This window comes from Anopheles funestus, chromosome 3RL, assembly GCF_943734845.2.
Source record: "Anopheles funestus chromosome 3RL, idAnoFuneDA-416_04, whole genome shotgun sequence".
Taxonomy (NCBI): Eukaryota; Metazoa; Arthropoda; class Insecta; order Diptera; family Culicidae; genus Anopheles; species Anopheles funestus.
This window is the reverse complement of record NC_064599.1, coordinates 57,872,915-57,892,371: the sequence shown is the minus strand read 5'-3', so window position 1 is coordinate 57,892,371 and position 19,457 is coordinate 57,872,915. Positions and strand designations below refer to the sequence as shown.

The 19,457-nt window shown below is 39.5% G+C and overlaps 2 protein-coding genes across 4 annotated transcripts; both read right to left on the bottom strand.

Annotated features, from left to right (window-relative positions):
• Positions 1–319: 319 nt before the first annotated feature.
• On the bottom strand, positions 320–8,340 carry LOC125768973 (lysophosphatidylserine lipase ABHD12). 3 transcript variants are annotated; one of them, XM_049437321.1, is made up of 8 exons: positions 8,191–8,340; positions 6,322–7,691; positions 5,328–6,254; positions 2,938–3,056; positions 2,674–2,852; positions 1,357–1,929; positions 1,123–1,284; positions 320–1,055 (listed from the first exon to the last, which is right to left on the bottom strand). In XM_049437321.1, exons 3-8 carry the CDS (start codon positions 5,417–5,419, stop codon positions 891–893), a joined length of 1,290 nt encoding a protein of 429 aa, XP_049293278.1. In that variant the 5' UTR covers positions 5,420–6,254; positions 6,322–7,691; positions 8,191–8,340; the 3' UTR covers positions 320–890. The 3 variants fall into 3 exon arrangements, with proteins under 3 accessions (XP_049293278.1, XP_049293279.1, XP_049293280.1); XM_049437322.1 differs by lacking the exon at positions 5,328–6,254; XM_049437323.1 differs by lacking the exons at positions 5,328–6,254; positions 6,322–7,691; positions 8,191–8,340 and adding an exon at positions 3,227–4,031.
• A 128-nt stretch (positions 8,341–8,468) lies between these two features.
• On the bottom strand, positions 8,469–9,413 carry LOC125768979 (cytochrome b-c1 complex subunit 7-like). Its single transcript, XM_049437331.1, has 3 exons — positions 9,260–9,413; positions 9,001–9,048; positions 8,469–8,896 (listed from the first exon to the last, which is right to left on the bottom strand). Exons 1-3 carry the CDS (start codon positions 9,294–9,296, stop codon positions 8,649–8,651), a joined length of 333 nt encoding a protein of 110 aa, XP_049293288.1. The 5' UTR covers positions 9,297–9,413; the 3' UTR covers positions 8,469–8,648.
• Between the last annotated feature and the right edge of the window lie 10,044 nt (positions 9,414–19,457).

Sequence of the window (19,457 nt, the reverse complement as noted above, 5' to 3'; positions counted from 1 at the left end):
TCGCTCCAGATCTTCATCATCTTACGGTGAGATATTGTCTCATGTGGATCACTTCTATATATGCGATGAAACAGAAGTTTCCTTCTTTTTAGTTGTGAGTCTCAGCAGATCCGACATCCAGCAGCGAAATTGTCAGTGATCATTGAAACCAATTTCCGTGACAATTGAATTGAATGAGGATCCTAAAAGGAAACAATGGAGTAACTGTGTATTTTAGGGGCAATACAAGAGGCTTTGTCTCCCCAGATACAATATACAGTAAGAGATGTGAGTGGTGAAAGAGGGAACATGAAAAACAGTGAAAACTCATAGTTCAATATTACTATTTTAATCTACAGTTTTTGGCTGTAATTTCTCCGCTTGCTCATTTATTGATATAAGCATTAATTCTCGAAATAGTGCATCTAAAAAGGTACACATCATTACAATTGAAAAGGTGTAAACAAACGCTATCGTGTATCGGTCTAGTTACTGTTCCGTGGAAAATGAAACATTTCCACACTCTCCACTCATTCGCCTGAACTGAACCGCTGGCCGCTAAATTCGAATATTTGTATGTAACATTTTGGTCAACTGTATACTACAGCAAGGTGAGAACGGAAACGGATGCAAAAATGGTTCACCGTTCCGAAAGCACTTTCTTATTGCACATAACACACACACACACGCACCCTCGCATATCCCTGTTTTTATGCATGCAAAAAACACATCTTCGCACAACACATCGTATTTATCTTCTACATGGTAAAAGGCTTCATTCGTTCGCTTTATATGGCCCATTGTCTTACCGCACTCGGATCGGTTTTGCAAACAGTTCTATACACAATATAAAAAGGGGAAAGTCGTGATGTGAACGAAACAAGAAACAACACTTTTCTCTTCTAACCGCGCTAGTAATGCTCGTTCCGATAGGCATGGAAAAAGCGTACGACAATTTCTGGCAGGTTCGGTGCCCGGCAGATATATTTATGTCCGTAGTGGCTGCTCTTCTCGAACCGATGGAACTCGATTGGACCCCACGATTTGCCCCGGGTGTCTAGTGCTCGGCGGTAAAGCTACAACAAGACAAACACCACCGTTAGCATGTGCACGTTTTTATGTTAACTCCAACCGGGAACGTACCTTATATCCTAACTCAAACGGGACGACAAGATCATCTTCCGCGTGCAATATCAGTACCGGCTGACGGAACTCGGCTATGTGCTGATCGGATTCGAAGCGTAGCATATTATTGTACATTGGTCTTGAGATCAGCATGTCAAACCATGGCAGGTGACGGTACAGCTGGAAAACAGAAGAAAACAACGATTACACACCTAAACCTCCAGCTCCACATTGAAACGCCCTCCGACGTACCTTCGAAAATGGATGGGCACAGATCTCTTCCTTAATGTTGTTGAAAGGACTTTCCAGCACAAGTGCCCGCGGCCCGGGAAGGCTCATCTCGGTCAGCAGCGACAGCAGATGGGTTGATACGCCCGTACCAAGCGAATGGCCCCACAGATAGACCGGGTTTTTGGTAATGCTCGTAATGTATTGATAGACAGCAAGCGCATCGTACACGACGCCACGTTCCGTTGGTGATACATTCGCCGAATCACCGTACCCACGGTAATCCATCGCTATCACATGATAGTTAAGCGCACGCAGCGTCTGATACAGTTCGACCCGATGTGGTGCACCGCGCGATGCCGTATTACCGTGCAGATACAGCACAACATCGTTCGTCGTTGCCCGGAGCGCCTCTTCGAACAGTTCCCGCTGGTGCGTTTCATCGGTTGGGCTGAAATTATCTTTTTGAAGCACTTTTTCAATCCGGCTGTAGCGATCCGATGTGTCGCCAACGGAATCGGTCGTGTCGTGCGATATGCTTCCTCCATTGCTAGTGCTGCCATCTATCGTTGGGAGCGTTCTGTTCGCAAACTTGCGCTGGAAACGAATGGAAAAAAACGTGGTGTGGTTAGAACGGAATTTGTAACGATGGAAAGAAGGAAAATGGTAAGATGAAGATCGTTCGAAAGTAAAAAACAAATTGAAAATTTATATTTTCATTCAGCTACAGCCGGCTGCACCAATCAGTGGCATGTGTAAAAAGACCGTCATGTGGTGAAATTGGGATATAAAATATTCATTTCCCGACACCTGTGTATTGCAAAACTCATCAACAAACGCGTAACTGGTTGTATTAATAATTTCTTGCTCGCTTATTGATTTCCCGTTGCACCTGTTTAAGAGAGTGCTTTTTCCCTTGAGGAAGCCTCGGTCATTTTGAAAAGAAACACACAACCCTCTTAACCTTGTCCGCGGGGAAAAGTACCACTACCGCCCTACCTGCGCCTTAATTGCATAATGGATCATGAAATGATCATAACCATCCCCGGATCCCTGGTAAGGTCAGGCCGGATCCGGCGGCATTCGATTAAGCAGCATTCGTGCCACAACAATGCCGTCGTGACGACCGCTAAGCGTGCGCTCGCGAGCGGGTTTGTGCGCTTTTGTGTGACAAAATTTGTAAAAATAGCATCACATCGACACACGATCATCCGCGCGAGCGAAGCGTGCATAGACGAATTCGCACGAAAATGGCACTGGCAGTTCCGAATTAAGCCACCAGTCGCAGTGTGGCCAGGGGGGGCGGGGGGTGACATGGATCATTGCTCCCTCATTGCTTACCTCATCGACGTGCAGTTCCTTCGCATAGCGGCGCACCAAATCGTTCGGTAGCACGTGCCACACGGCAATGTTCACATCGATCTCCTCCTCCTGATCGCGGTAATTGATGTAGAAGTTTCTCGTCGCGTACAGGCCACTCTTTTCCGGCCGCTTCAGGTCCAGGTTCGGTGGATACGTTACTGCGTGCGTAGCGCAAGAGTGGACAATAAAATTGCATTAAGCTCAACAAACGTTGTTCGATACCTTGTCGGGCGAAATACTTACTGAAGGTGAGGAACAGAATGTGTTTTTGTACGGTGACCGAGAACTTAAAGATGATCGGTAGTATGACGAACACGACGGCAAACAGTATCAGCACGACCGTACATGTCAGCTTACCGATTCTGGAAGTAAGAGAACGGACACCCGGATTTGATGCTTATGATCTGCATTCCTGATTGTTCAGTTTGAAATTGGCCCACGCATTAACGCGTGCAGAACGTTTTGTAAATCGAGCACCATTGCTGAAGCAGAACGAATTTCTTAAAACATACTAAACACAAAGTGCCATTACTTGCAACACAGTAGTTTCGGTTTTCGCTGCATTCGGATGAGCTATGCGTTAGCATGTGATTAGTACGATTAGTGCGCTCGAATGAAACGACTTCTTTGCCAACCCGTGTACAACCGAACCTGGGGAACACATTGGGTGTGTGTGTATGTGTGCGTGGGTAAGTGTACGTGCGAAGACTTTGTCCGCATTTGTGCGCGAAGTTTCATGGCTGCACTTGACATTGAGCGTCGGAACAAGCGACGGTATATCTCTCGGAGTCGCGTAATCTCTAACAAATCGGCGCATCTTTACAATGTTACAGTGGGAATACTTGCGCATTGCAACTGGAGCTGTACGTTAGTCTTAAAGAGTCTTAAAAGTGTGCGAAGCGACAAAGTAAATGTTTAACTTCGCTTCAAGAGACTGGAATGAGAAACTGGGACTCTCGTTGTAAATACCGCAGATAGGGCAGGAATTAGGAGGCAACTCGGTTAGATGCACTTGTGTACGAGTGAGTAATGTTTAGAAGAGCATTTTTCCCAGGAAAGAAACAGCACGTGCAGGAAGACGGCTTCATACAAATACAATCGAACTAAGATAAGTGAGAAGCAGTATTCTTGCCTTATCTGCTTTCGTAAGGCTAAACGATCGGCTAAAACACTATTTATTGAGTCCAATCGAATAGAATAGAACTAAATAACTTTTTTAAAGAATTCTAATGTCACTCCTCTAATGAACCTTCGCCTGGTAGCTTCTTGAGTATACGCGCCTAAAGTTATGCTATAATACTATCGGAGTTCTTAGTAGTTGAATAAAGTTTAGTAGCTTTAAGGGTCGTATTATGAAAATGATTGAAGATTTTGTGGAGCACAGAAATAAAAAAAACTCTCATGGCAGTTTTTACTTTGCAAGCAGATTAATTGTTTTCACGCACATGCAATAAAGTTAAGCAAAAAATTTCTACAAAAGCTGTAAAGCAAAATGCATAATTTGGTAACGTTTGTAAAAAATGTGCAACAAATTGTGCTTTAAATAAATATATAGCAAATTTTTGAATAATAAGCATAATAACACTAAAACTTTTTTTAAATTTCAACAATAAAACGATGAAAATATAAAATTTATTTTTTGCAGGGCTCAAGACAATTCATTGGCTTATTGTTTTTGTTATTTAAATTTTTGTTAAAAACCTTTTGTTTAAAATATTTCTAAATCAAATTTATCCCCTTAAGCTAGGCTATCATGCATCGTGGAAAGAATTTTTAAACATTTCAAAATATGAAATTAAAAAAAACTTTAAGCAGCATTTTACAGCATTCTTTAAAGTTTACTACTTTCCCAACAAAATAAAAAACAAACCACGTACCCAATATAAAAATAAATAAAACAAACCATGCTTCCCGTAAAACTTAAATGTATTTTCTTGTTAAAATCCCCATTCAATAACAAATGCGTCGAGAATGCTGCCGGAATGATAACCAGGAAATACAAAGTTCATCTATCGATTACGTAAAGGCAACAATTGTTTATAAACGTTTCATGCGAGTTATTTGCAAAATCAAGGCAGGAAAATCAAAAGCAGATAACAAGAGAACAGTCGAATGTGAATAAACTCAGTATTTGCTTAATGATCCTTAATGTAGCACGATGGCTATACTCCGAGCATGAAATATTGTGTTAATAAAAACAAAAAATATGGATCCTTATTTTCCACATTTGTGTATAAGGTTAATAGTAAAGCAAATCAACTGCTAAACGAAAGCGAACAATAGACAAAGTTGATCATTCGATCAGTAGCTTCTTCTAGAACAGCAGGCGAGCACCATTTGCCTCTGTCCAGAACGATCGCTTCCATCAACGCCCTTGACCGTTGCCAGTCGCTTTAATTCTATTAGCATCCTTCCAGAAGTGGACACCCAGCGGGTCTGGGTGTTTATTGCCCCACCAAGTAACGTTCGGCCTAAACGATACCTTTGCCACACTTACATAACATTGAACCGATTCTGCAGTGCAAAAGAAGAAAATAAATCACAACACGATCGACACAACACAATTGCAAAGGTCGCCGAAAGACGACAGTGATACCCACGGTGCCAGCATCCGGTTGGATGATTGTACTTACAAATCGGTCAACCACAGTCCGATCGCTATCCCGGGCAGGACGGTCGTCTTGAAGAGATCGGTAATGAGCCGATCGAGATCGAACATTGCCATGGTTCCGTTCCTTTCCGTTCCGTTATCTGCCCGACTTCGTGTAAGCTGTTAAGGGATCGCGCACACGGGTCGCCCTTTATCCCGCCAAGGATCTTGTTCCCGGTTTTGGGTGGGTTTAAGCAAAATTGGGGTAAAGGAAAAAAGCGCAATCTTCACACAGCAATCAGACACACATACACACGCACGCAAACACACCGAAAACCACTCTGGAGGTCTGGAGGGAGCACTGATCGAGCAAGCGATTCGCACGATCACGTATGATCTAGCAGTTGCAGCTGATCATATGCACCGAATATGAATCACACACTGAAACACTGACTGCGGTTCCAAGGCAGGAAATTCTTGCTTTCCTTCAGTGGGCAAGCAGGAAACTAGTGACGCCCTTTGTTTGAACAAAGGCACCCGCACAAACGGTTGCCTCTTGATTCACTTTCTCGTCGTCTGTCGATTAGATTGATTTGTTTATAGAATCGTGATCGGATTTTATACCGCCACGTCGGTGCTCGGTCAACAAGCAGGGCCGTGCGATTCACAATGCCGAAACCAGAGAACTGTCATTTAATATCAACAGATGCTTCGTTGCTTTTTTTTCTTTCTTTTCGTGTTAATTTGTCACCGCGAATTTCTGCGATCCGTGTTGCTGTTGGAGTTGGCTGATTTTTTCTTTACCAATGTTGATGCGTACAGTACACGCCAAACTCATACACACGCAAGCAGCAGCACACACACAACTAACACATCCAGCAGCACGGTCAGCGTCGTCATGGAGACGCCCTTTGATGTATATGCAATGTAATGATGAGTTTTGTTTGTATTCTGAGCTAGTTTTCACACACTAGCGGAATAAACAAAAAAAAACATCAACACTGATCCGGTGCCACGCACTTCCTATTCGTAATCACCTTTTGATAGCACGCCGCTTGACGGACAGGTACATGCCTGCGTACGGTATGGCTGCTGAAAACGCACAATTCCCGCGATGCTGACGTTGAGCTCGACCGACCCGCTGCGATTAGCAATCGCGTACACACCGTGCCGCACCACACACCACTAACACCGGACGGCACCACGGAACACCCCGCCCGGGAGGAGGGTTGGCAGATATGGCGATACGAAACTGGCGCTACTGCGTGTGGAAGGCAAATTGCACCCACACTAACACCACCCGGAATTCAGCTAGAATTGTACACCACTCTATCGTGGCCAATCGGGTTCCAGCTGCATCAACATCCGGCCGGCCTGTATCAAAACATTCCCATGTATTTTGCGCACGTTCACGCACACGATGACGGCAGTAGTTGATAACGTAATTAGGCAGCCGCGAAACTGTACAAAAATTACTATTATACACCGGTTAAACCATAAAACTGATCACTTTCTCGCTTCCCAAACTGAACATAAAAGCGTACGCAGCGTAAAAAGTACAATGCATACAAAAAGTTATGCGCAGCAGAGACACGCGCGTTCACGCCAGATGAAATGTGATGCAAAACTGAACGTTAGCAGAATTGTATTCCGCGGTTCGGTCGTTTTTTCAACGATGGGAACATCAGTTCCTTCAGGGCTTCGTACGGTACATTAATAGTCGGCAAAGGTCGCAAAATCTACGCCGGTCCGCAAAATCTTCAGCCTTGTGCGCAACAAATTTAACAAGCAGTTAGGATGCGCGCGCGTTGCGTGCGATTTGCGTTGTTAATGGTTTCTTTTCGTTTTTTTCCCCCAATTCCTGCCGTTTTCCTTCCTGCACTGGGAAAGCTGAACGGTGGTGGAGAAAAGTGCAACACGTACCGGATTTATGTTCACGTTTTCGGTGTTTTAATTAAAGCAGTACGAGAAGGAAAACGGATAAACATTCAGTATCACGGGGAGGAAGGTTTAACATTAAAGATTAAGCTTTTTTTGTTTGGGCGACGAACGACGTGTAGCGTTTCAACGCCCAAACTGTTTTCATTTCGCTAACGTAACTGTCGGTATTCGACCAAAGTCTAAGATATTTAGGACAATTTTTTGACCATTTCGTTTGGCGTGTTGGTTTGGCACATGTATATTACGACGTATGTTATGCCGTGTTTGGCATACGTTTTTTTTTCCTGTAGTGTGACGTTGGTTGAATCGTAGCAAAAAGCAAAAGGGAACACAAACACTGCAAACGTAAGCAGGGAAGAAACGGGAACGAATTCAGAACAGATGTTTTACGTGGTCCGGTGTTAGCGGTAGAAGCGAGCGGACGGTTGTGGTGGAGGCCAGATGGTGATGTAATTGCACTTGTAAGCTGTAATTAAAATAGGTAACGGAAACGATCAGAAGTACATTCGCCGAAATGGTACATTTTTAATGACGAACATAATTGCCCTTTCGTTTGACACACGGCTGCTGATGTGCCAAAAGTATACAGAACAGAAAATAGATTATTTAAATAAACATATGCTAAAGTACAGTCACCTTTAAAAACTTCCTCAACCTTAACACCCTTAAAGCTTGTTTAGGGTGATTTTTATCATGAACTATACGAGCAACAAATGTCGTAGTCATTAAAAGTCAATATCGATCAATAAATTGCGTCTTATCGCGTGTTAAGGGGTTAATATTTCCGAACAATCTTTAATTATACGCATGATAGTGATAAAAACATTAGGGGCAGATTAGTTCATAGCAAACACTGGTTTGTCTATTTCTGCGGGGATCAATTACGACACGGCGCTAACCATTACCTACACTTACAACACAAGCCTAGCTCATAGTACATTTGGGGTTTCGATAGTTTTACTTACGTTTTATAGTTATGTTTCCTTTTTCAGTCATTGGTGGTGTTTTTGATTAATTTTCAACAAAAAAACATCTTGCAAAACACGATCATCTTTTCGACCGACTCACAAAGCTTCTAAATGTAAACAAAAACTGCCGTCAAAATCAGCTGACAGCGGGAAAGCTTTTGGCTTTGATTAGCAAAAGCTTCCTTGCTGTCAGGCGCCGCTCCGATGCGTTTTAGATCCGTTTGGTTTCATGTGCGATTGTATCTAATTTTCTCTAAAATGTGCACTATTCTCGATTTGTGTTTCAACGGTACATGATTTATTCCTAATTTGTTTCACAATATTACACAAATGCCGTGATGATGGGCAGCGTGGGTGCAATCTACACTACACCCAAGCAAGATGTTGTTCACGACCCATCTCCAATGCACGAGACAACTCCACGGCTGTGCGTATTCTTCGAACCGAATCGCAATTTACTTGTTCGATTCCCATTTAACCTTCTCCTCACGCTCTTGGACCACTTCCTGCAGGTACGGTTCAAGGTACTTCGTATCTTCCTCGTACTTCGTCCACTGCTCCTTCGGAAGGATCGTTTTCGTCATCGAAAGGTGTAGGGCGCGCGTAATGCGGAAATTGCGCTCATCCTTCAGCTTCTCCGGTAGGCGGCGGATCGCTTCCTTCACGTCGTCGTTTTCGTACAGACAATCATCACGGTGGAGACCTACGGCGCACAGTGGAAAAGGATATTATAAGCAAAAGTAGCTTGATAAGCCGTTCCAGCTAATAAGGGTTCGATAGCCCTCACAACAACAAATCGACACTCACCGTACTGGTTGAAACCGGCCATGTTGTAGGCCCATTTGCTGAGGGCAGCTAAAGGGGAGCGATAAAACGCAGAAAATTAGTAAACAAACCGCTCAACAATCCTTTTCTCGCTTAAACACAAGGACACAATTTTCCAAACATTATGTAATTTATAGAGCCGAATGCACCAGCCTGTCTCGCCAAAACAAAACGTTTGTGTGGCTAAAAACCCCAGGGCAGAATCTATATCGAATGTTTTAACCCGTTTTAATACACTCACAGTAGACGGCGGGTCCTTTGCGAGCAACGTACGACATTTTTATCGTCGAAAAAAGTTAGTAAAACCTTCTCCGAAGCGTTGAGAGCAAACTTGCGACTTTTTGCACAAATGAGAACGAAATCGTGCCTGACGTTTTCGGACAAATGTCTAGCGCAGATGTCAGTTACATTGTGTCAAGGTGGCGTTTTGTTTATACTATATTCTTGTAAGTGCAATGCTAAGATATCGCCAGTTTGCTTATCTAGTCTGACCGGCAAGGACATGAAACGGGATCCGCCTCTGCTTAGGAGATTGGCAAATTTATAGCATTTTTTATTATTTTTCACTCTATATTTATTTAAAGCATTACTTGAGTGAAAAGAAACCCATTGCAACCAATTGGCATTAAAATAAATCAATTTCAATTTTTTTGCAAAATTTCTCAAAAAAAACGTAAGGGGTAAGCCTTATGAAATTTTCGAGTGAAAAATTTTTTTGAAATTTTTTTCTGATTTTTTATTCTTTTTTTAATTTAAAGCATTATTTGAGTGAAAGGAAACTTATTGCAACAAATTCGCATTAAATTATATCACATTTAAAAATTTTGCTGAATTGCAGAAAAATGAGGAAAATTTTACATTTTCTCAAACAGGGTAAGGAACTTGGTTGCTCGAATAACTTCTGGCACAGACATCTGAGGGCATGGCCGTCCAAGAAGAAAATGTAGCCATTGATGCCATCTATCGACCACAGGTTAAAGATTGACGATCCGTTGGATACCGACCGATTTATAGACAAAAATTGGTGCAAAAATGAGGAAAATTTTACATTTTCTCAAACAGGGTAAGGAACTTGGTTGCTCGAATAACTTCTGGCACAGACATCTGAGCGCATAGCCGTCCAAGAAGAAAATGTAGCCATTGATGCCATCTATCGACCACAGGTTAAAGATTGACGATCCGTTGGATACCGACCGAGTTATAGGCAAAATTAGGTGCAAAAATGAGGAAAATTTTACATTTTCTCAAACAGGGTAAGGAACTTGGTTGCTCGAATAACTTCTGGCACAGACATCTGAGGGCATGGCCGTCCAAGAAGAAAATGTAGCCATTGATGCCATCTATCGACCACAGGTTAAAGATTGACGATCCGTTGGATACCGACCGAGTTATAGACAAAAATTGGTGCAAAAATGAGCCTTATGAAATTTTCTCATTTTTCTAATTTTTTAATTTTTTTATTATTTTTCACTCTTTTTTTTATTTAAAGCATTACTTGAGTGAAAAGAAACCCATTGCAACCAATTGGCATTAAAATAAATCAATTTCATTTTTTTTGCAAAATTTCTCAAAAAAATCGTAAGGGGTAAGCCTTATGAAATTTTCGAGTGAAAAATTTTTTTGAAATTTTTTTCTGATTTTTTATTCTTTTTTTAATTTAAAGCATTATTTGAGTGAAAAGAAACTTATTGCAACAAATTCGCATTAAATTATATCACATTTAAAAATTTTGCTGAATTGCAGAAAAATGAGGAAAATTTTACATTTTCTCAAACAGGGTAAGGAACTTGGTTGCTCGAATAACTTCTGGCACAGACATCTGAGGGCATGGCCGTCCAAGAAGAAAATGTAGCCATTGATGCCATCTATCGACCACAGGTTAAAGATTGGTGATCCGTTGGATACCGACCGAGTTATTGGCAAAATTTGGTGCAAAAATGAGGAAAATTTTACATTTTCTCAAACAGGGTAAGGAACTTGGTTGCTCGAATAACTTCTGGCACAGACATCTGAGGGCATGGCCGTCCAAGAAGAAAATGTAGCCATTGGTGCCATCTATCGACCACAGGTTAAAGATTGACGATCCGTTGGATACCGACCGAGTTATAGACAAAAATTGGTGCAAAAATGAGCCTTATGAAATTTTCTAATTTTTCTAATTTTTTATTTTTTTTATTATTTTTCACTCTTCTTTTTATTTAAAGCATTACTTGAGTGAAAAGAAACCCATTGCAACCAATAGGCATTAAAACAAATCAATTTCATTTTTTTTGCAAAATTTTTCAAAAAAAACGTAAGGGGTAAGCCTTATGAAATTTCCGAGTGAAAAATTTTTTTGAAATTTTTTTCTGATTTTTTATTCTTTTTTTAATTTAAAGCATTATTTGAGCGAAAAGAAACTTATTGCAACAAATTCGCATTAAATTATATCACATTTAAAAATTTTGCTGAATTGCAGAAAAATGAGGAAAATTTTACATTTTCTCAAACAGGGTAAGGAACTTGGTTGTTCGAATAACTTCTGGCACAGACATCTGAGGGCATGGCCGTCCAAGAAGAAAATGTAGCCATTGGTGCCATCTATCGACCACAGATTAAAGATTGACGATCCGTTGGATACCGACCGAGTTATAGACAAAATTTGGTGCAAAAATGAGGAAAATTTTACATTTTATCAAGCAGGGTAAGGAACTTGGTTGCTCGAATAACTTCTGGCACAGACATCTGAGGGCATGGCCGTCCAAGAAGAAAATGTAGCCATTGATGCCATCTATCGACCACAGATTAAAGATTGACGATCCGTTGGATACCGACCGAGTTATAGACAAAAATTGGTGCAAAAATGAGCCTTATGAAATTTTCTAATTTTTCTAATTTTTTAGTTATTTTATTGTTTTTCACCCTTTTTTTTATTTAAAGCATTACTTCAGTGAAAAGAAACCCATTGCAACCAATTGGCATTAAAATAAATCAATTTCATTTTTTTGCAAAATTTTTCACAAAAAACGTAAGGGGTAGGCCTTATGAAATTTTCGAGTGAAAAATTTTTTTGAAATTTTTTTCTGATTTTTTATTCTGTTTATAATTTAAAGCATTATTTGAGTGAAAAGAAACTTATTGCAACAAATTTGCATTAAATTATATCACATTTAAAAATTTTGCTGAATTGCAGAAAAATGAGGAAAATTTTACATTTTCTCAAACAGGGTAAGGAACTTGGTTGCTCGAATAACTTCTGGCACAGACATCTGAGGGCATGGCCGTCCAAGAAGAAAATGTAGCCATTGATGCCATCTATCGACCACAGGTTAAAGATTGGTGATCCGTTGGATACCGACCTAGTTATTGGCAAAATTTGGTGCAAAAATGAGGAAAATTTTACATTTTCTCAAACAGGGTAAGGAACTTGGTTGCTCGAATAACTTCTGGCACAGACATCTGAGGGCATGGCCGTCCAAGAAGAAAATGTAGCCATTGGTGCCATCTATCGACCACAGGTTAAAGATTGACGATCCGTTGGATACCGACCGAGTTATAGACAAAAATTGGTGCAAAAATGAGCCTTATGAAATTTTCTAATTTTTCTAATTTTTTAATTTTTTTATTATTTTTCACTCTTTTTTTTATTTAAAGCATTACTTGAGTGAAAAGAAACCCATTGCAACCAATTGGCATTAAAACAAATCAATTTCATTTTTTTTGCAAAATTTTTCAAAAAAAACGTAAGGGGTAAGCCTTATGAAATTTTCGAGTGAAAAAATTTTTTGAAATTTTTTTCTGATGTTTTATTCTTTTTTTAATTTAAAGCATTATTTGAGTGAAAAGAAACTTATTGCAATAAATTCGCATTAAATTATATCACATTTAAAAATTTTGCTGAATTGCAGAAAAATGAGGAAAATTTTACATTTTCTCAAACAGGGTAAGGAACTTGGTTGTTCGAATAACTTCTGGCACAGACATCTGAGGGCATGGCCGTCCAAGAAGAAAATGTAGCCATTGGTGCCATCTATCGACCACAGGTTAAAGATTGACGATCCGTTGGATACCGACCGAGTTATAGACAAAAATTGGTGCAAAAATGAGCCTTATGAAATTTTCTAATTTTTCTAATTTTTTAATTTTTTTATTATTTTTCACTCTTTTTTTTATTTAAAGCATTACTTGAGTGAAAAGAAACCCATTGCAACCAATTGGCATTAAAAAAAATCAATTTCATTTTTTTGCAAAATTTTTCACAAAAAACGTAAGGGGTAAGCCTTATGAAATTTTCGAGTGAAAAAATTTTTTGAAATTTTTTTCTGATTTTTTATTCTTTTTTTAATTTAAAGCATTATTTGAGTGAAAAGAAACTTATTGCAATAAATTCGCATTAAATTATATCACATTTAAAAATTTTGCTGAATTGCAGAAAAATGAGGAAAATTTTACATTTTCGCAAACAGGGTAAGGAACTTGGTTCCTCGAATAACTTCTGGCACAGACATCTGGGGGCATGGCCGTCCAAGAAGAAAATGTAGCCATTGGTGCCATCTATCGACCACAGGTTAAAGATTGACGATCCGTTGGATACCGACCGAGTTATAGACAAAATTTGGTGCAAAAATGAGGAAAATTTTACATTTTCTCAAACAGGGTAAGGAACTTGGTTGCTCGAATAACTTCTGGCACAGACATCTGAGGGCATGGCCGTCCAAGAAGAAAATGTAGCCATTGATGCCATCTATCGACCACAGGTTAAATATTGACGATCCGTTGGATACCGACCGAGTTATAGACAAAAATTGGTGCAAAAAAGAGCCTTATGAAATTTTCTAATTTTTCTAATTTTTTAATTTTTTTATTATTTTTTACTCTTTTTTTTATTTAAAGCATTACTTGAGTGAAAAGAAACCCATTGCAACCAATTGGCATTAAAATAAATCAATTTCATTTTTTTGCAAAATTTTTCACAAAAAACGTAAGGGGTAAGCCTTATGAAATTTTCGAGTGAAAATTTTTTTTGAAATTTTTTTCTGATTTTTTATTCTGTTTATAATTTAAAGCATTATTTGAGTGAAAAGAAACTTATTGCAACAAATTTGCATTAAATTATATCACATTTAAAAATTTTGCTGAATTGCAGAAAAATGAGGAAAATTTTACATTTTCTCAAACAGGGTAAGGAACTTGGTTCCTCGAATAACTTCTGGCACAGACATCTGGGGGCATGGCCGTCCAAGAAGAAAATGTAGCCATTGGTGCCATCTATCGACCACAGGTTAAAGATTGACGATCCGTTGGATACCGACCGAGTTATAGACAAAAATTGGTGCAAAAATGAGCCTTATGAAATTTTCTAATTTTTCTAATTTTTTAATTTTTTTATTATTTTTCACTCTTTTTTTTATATAAAGCATTACTTGAGTGAAAAGAAACCCATTGCAACCAATTGGCATTAAAATAAATCAATTTCATTTTTTTGCAAAATTTTTCACAAAAAACGTAAGGGGTAAGCCTTATGAAATTTTCGAGTGAAAAATTTTTTTGAAATTTTTTTCTGATTTTTTATTCTTTTTTTAATTTAAAGCATTATTTGAGTGAAAAGAAACTTATTGCAATAAATTCGCATTAAATTATATCACATTTAAAAATTTTGCTGAATTGCAGAAAAATGAGGAAAATTTTACATTTTCTCAAACAGGGTAAGGAACTTGGTTGTTCGAATAACTTCTGGCACAGACATCTGAGGGCATGGCCGTCCAAGAAGAAAATGTAGCCATTGGTGCCATCTATCGACCACAGATTAAAGATTGACGATCCGTTGGATACCGACCGAGTTATAGACAAAATTTGGTGCAAAAATGAGGAAAATTTTACATTTTATCAAGCAGGGTAAGGAACTTGGTTGCTCGAATAACTTCTGGCACAGACATCTGAGGGCATGACCGTCCAAGAAGAAAATGTAGCCATTGATGCCATCTATCGACCACAGATTAAAGATTGACGATCCGTTGGATACCGACCGAGTTATAGACAAAAATTGGTGCAAAAATGAGCCTTTTGAAATTTTCTAAATTTTCTAATTTTTTAGTTATTTTATTGTTTTTCACCCTTTCATTTATTTAAAGCATTACTTCAGTGAAAAGAAACCCATTGCAACCAATTGGCATTAAAATAAATCAATTTCATTTTTTTTGCAAAATTTCTCAAAAAAAACGTAAGGGGTAAGCCTTATGAAATTTTCGAGTGAAAATTTTTTTGAAATTTTTTTCTGATTTTTTATTCTGTTTATAATTTAAAGCATTATTTGAGTGAAAAGAAACTTATTGCAACAAATTCGCATTAAATTATATCACATTTAAAAATTTTGCTGAATTGCAGAAAAATGAGGAAAATTTTACATTTTCTCAAACAGGGTAAGGAACTTGGTTGCTCGAATAACTTCTGGCACAGACATCTGGGGGCATGGCCGTCCAAGAAGAAAATGTAGCCATTGGTGCCATCTATCGACCACAGGTTAAAGATTGACGATCCGTTGGATACCGACCGAGTTATAGACAAAATTTGGTGCAAAAATGAGGAAAATTTTACATTTTCTCAAACAGGGTAAGGAACTTGGTTGCTCGAATAACTTCTGGCACAGACATCTGAGGGCATGGCCGTCCAAGAAGAAAATGTAGCCATTGATGCCATCTATCGACCACAGGTTAAATATTGACGATCCGTTGGATACCGACCGAGTTATAGACAAAAATTGGTGCAAAAAAGAGCCTTATGAAATTTTCTAATTTTTCTAATTTTTTAATTTTTTTATTATTTTTCACTCTTTTTTTTATTTAAAGCATTACTTGAGTGAAAAGAAACCCATTGCAACCAATTGGCATTAAAATAAATCAATTTCATTTTTTTGCAAAATTTTTCACAAAAAACGTAAGGGGTAAGCCTTATGAAATTTTCGAGTGAAAATTTTTTTTGAAATTTTTTTCTGATTTTTTATTCTGTTTATAATTTAAAGCATTATTTGAGTGAAAAGAAACTTATTGCAACAAATTTGCATTAAATTATATCACATTTAAAAATTTTGCTGAATTGCAGAAAAATGAGGAAAATTTTACATTTTCTCAAACAGGGTAAGGAACTTGGTTGCTCGAATAACTTCTGGCACAGACATCTGAGGGCATGGCCGTCCAAGAAGAAAATGTAGCCATTGGTGCCATCTATCGACCACAGGTTAAAGATTGACGATCCGTTGGATACCGACCGATTTATAGACAAAAATTGGTGCAAAAATGAGGAAAATTTTACATTTTCTCAAACAGGGTAAGGAACTTGGTTTCTCGAATAACTTCTGGCACAGACATCTGGGGGCATGGCCGTCCAAGAAGAAAATGTAGCCATTGGTGCCATCTATCGACCACAGGTTAAAGATTGACGATCCGTTGGATACCGACCGAGTTATAGACAAAAATTGGTGCAAAAATGAGCCTTATGAAATTTTCTAATTTTTCTAATTTTTTAATTTTTTTATTATTTTTCACTCTTTTTTTTATTTAAAGCATTACTTGAGTGAAAAGAAACCCATTGCAACCAATTGGCATTAAAATAAATCAATTTCATTTTTTTTGCAAAATTTCTCAAAAAAAAACGTAAGGGGTAAGCCTTATGAAATTTTCGAGTGAAAATTTTTTTTGAAATTTTTTTCTGATTTTTTATTCTGTTTATAATTTAAAGCATTATTTGAGTGAAAAGAAACTTATTGCAACAAATTTGCATTAAATTATATCACATTTAAAAATTTTGCTGAATTGCAGAAAAATCAGGAAAATTTTACATTTTCCCAAACAGGGTAAGGAACTTGGTTGCTCGAATAACTTCTGGCACAGACATCTGAGGGCATGGCCGTCCAAGAAGAAAATGTAGCCATTGGTGCCATCTATCGACCACAGGTTAAAGATTGACGATCCGTTGGATACCGACCGATTTATAGACAAAAATTGGTGCAAAAATGAGGAAAATTTTACATTTTCTCAAACAGGGTAAGGAACTTGGTTTCTCGAATAACTTCTGGCACAGACATCTGGGGGCATGGCCGTCCAAGAAGAAAATGTAGCCATTGGTGCCATCTATCGACCACAGGTTAAAGATTGACGATCCGTTGGATACCGACCGAGTTATAGACAAACATTGGTGCAAAAATGAGCCTTATGAAATTTTCTAATAATTCTAATTTTTTAATTTTTTTATTATTTTTCACTCTTTTTTTTATTTAAAGCATTACTTGAGTGAAAAGAAACCCATTGCAACCAATTGGCATTAAAATAAATCAATTTCATTTTTTTTGCAAAATTTCTCAAAAAAAAACGTAAGGGGTAAGCCTTATGAAATTTTCGAGTGAAAAATTTTTTTGAAATTTTTTTCTGATTTTTTATTCTTTTTTGAATTTAAAGCATTATTTGAGTGAAAAGAAACTTATTGCAACAAATTCGCATTAAATTATATCACATTTAAAAATTTTGCTGAATTGCAGAAAAATGAGGAAAATTTTACATTTTCTCAAACAGGGTAAGGAACTTGGTTGCTCGAATAACTTCTGGCACAGACATCTGGGGGCATGGCTGTCCAAGAAGAAAATGTAGCCATTGGTGCCATCTATCGACCACAGGTTAAAGATTGACGATCCGTTGGATACCGACCGAGTTATAGACAAAATTTGGTGCAAAAATGAGGAAAATTTTACATTTTCTCAAACAGGGTAAGGAACTTGGTTCCTCGAATAACTTCTGGCACAGACATCTGAGGGTGTTGCGAAGCGTATATCGCAACTCGTTTGTTTACGTTGTAGTGTAACAGCAGGGCCTTACAACAGCGATATCGTTGTAGGGTTTCGCGATGGGGGCGATGGTGGGACAGTGCCCACCATCATTATAGCAGCAGTTAGGATGGCGACGAAGGAAAACCCGATAAATAGGGCCGAAGGACGCGCCTTCGGCCTCTTTTAAGCGCGACAGTAGAGACCGAAACTAATTTGTGATCTTCCCTTTTCTAACTACACCGACAATAAATAGCTAGAAAACAGACCTACATTTTATGATCTCTCTGTGGCTGTAATCATTCACAACATTTCACAAATTAGTTATCACTTCACAACGTTCGTTAGTTCGTAAACGCGTACGTAAATCTAAACGCGAGTAGTACGTGTAACTAGTAAAACGGTACGGTCAACGAAACGCGCGCGATATTCCGCATGTAAATCTCGCCACCAGGGAGTAGTGTTAATTCGCGAGTGAAGAAAAGTGTTAGTTGTGAGATGGAAAGAGCAACATTGGACAATAGTTGCGAGGAAGTTGCAGAGCTGCAGGAGCAGCAAGCGACAACGTCGGGCGTATTCCCTGAAAGGCGCGTGAGCGTCGTGGAAGAACCACCAAAGGACGGGGAAGTGTCACCGGTATTGCCTCGGAGGTTGCCTTCCTACCTGGAGGTAAGAAGGAAGCGTATCGAGCTTCAAAAGAAGGAGCTCAAGCTGGAGAACTCTCGGAAGGAGTATGAGCTTGAAAGGGCTCGGAAGGAGCTGGAGATCGAGCTGCGTGAGATCGAGCTCGAAGAAGATATTTCCGACGCAAGCAGCCAGGTGAGTGCTTACGTAGCAAAATCCGAAGCTTGGCTGCGAGATACGAGTCGCTTCGGAACGACGCCACCGGCTCGTTACCATGGCGACAATCATCGAAATGGCGGTGCGGGTCACCCACCTTCGACCCCAACCGCGACCGCGGGTGCGTGGGCATCACGCATTGCCCCAGCGCCGCTGCGGTACGATGGCAGGATGGCGGAAGACGCTAAAGGTCATCAACCCTTGACCCCTGCAACAACCCGATGTCCACCGGAGTACGATCGTACGTGGGCTGCGGACCAAGCAGCCGCGCAAGAACGTGAGTATGCTGAGTGGAGGCGTGCGGTGGAGGATTCCATAAGGGTCCACCGTGAAAACAAGCTTGGGCAGCTTTACAAGCTTGAAGAGAAGACGGCTGCCAATTCGACAATGGAGTCGAAACCAGTGTTGAAGGGCCGCGTGATGCCGTTGACACCAAGTCAAGAAGCAGCGCGCAAGGCTATCCCGAAGGAGCTTCCGGTGTTTTCCGGAAACATTGAACAGTGGCCGTTGTTTATCGCGACGTACGAGCGATCTACGATACTGTGTGGGTTTAGCGACGATGAGAACCTCATACGTCTTCAACGGGCGCTTCGGGGACCAGCATTAGAATCGGTAGACCATCTCATGCTGTTACCGGATGGTTTGGCCGGTGTGATCGAGATTCTGCGAACAGAATATGGTCGGCCGGATCTCATAGTGGATAGTTTGGTGGAGAAAATTAGGAGGCTACCACCGGTTCGTAACGATCGTTTGGAGACGCTTGCCACGTTTGGCAAAATGGTGCGAAAAATGTGTGCAACGATAGAGG

Coding starts and splice junctions, on each gene's coding strand:
- LOC125768979 (XM_049437331.1), bottom strand. CDS start 9,296: ATGTCGTACGTTGCTCGCAAAGGACCCGCCGTCTACT. Junction 9,049..9,259: donor CAAAGGACCCGCCGTCTACT/GTGAGTGTATTA, acceptor GCTCCCCTTTAG/CTGCCCTCAGCAAATGGGCC. Junction 8,897..9,000: donor GGCCGGTTTCAACCAGTACG/GTGAGTGTCGAT, acceptor TGTGCGCCGTAG/GTCTCCACCGTGATGATTGT.
- LOC125768973 (XM_049437321.1), bottom strand. CDS start 5,419: ATGGCAATGTTCGATCTCGATCGGCTCATTACCGATCTCTTCAAGACG. Junction 2,853..2,937: donor CATTCTGTTCCTCACCTTCA/GTAAGTATTTCG, acceptor CTACGCACGCAG/TAACGTATCCACCGAACCTG. Junction 1,056..1,122: donor CGTTTGAGTTAGGATATAAG/GTACGTTCCCGG, acceptor GTCTTGTTGTAG/CTTTACCGCCGAGCACTAGA.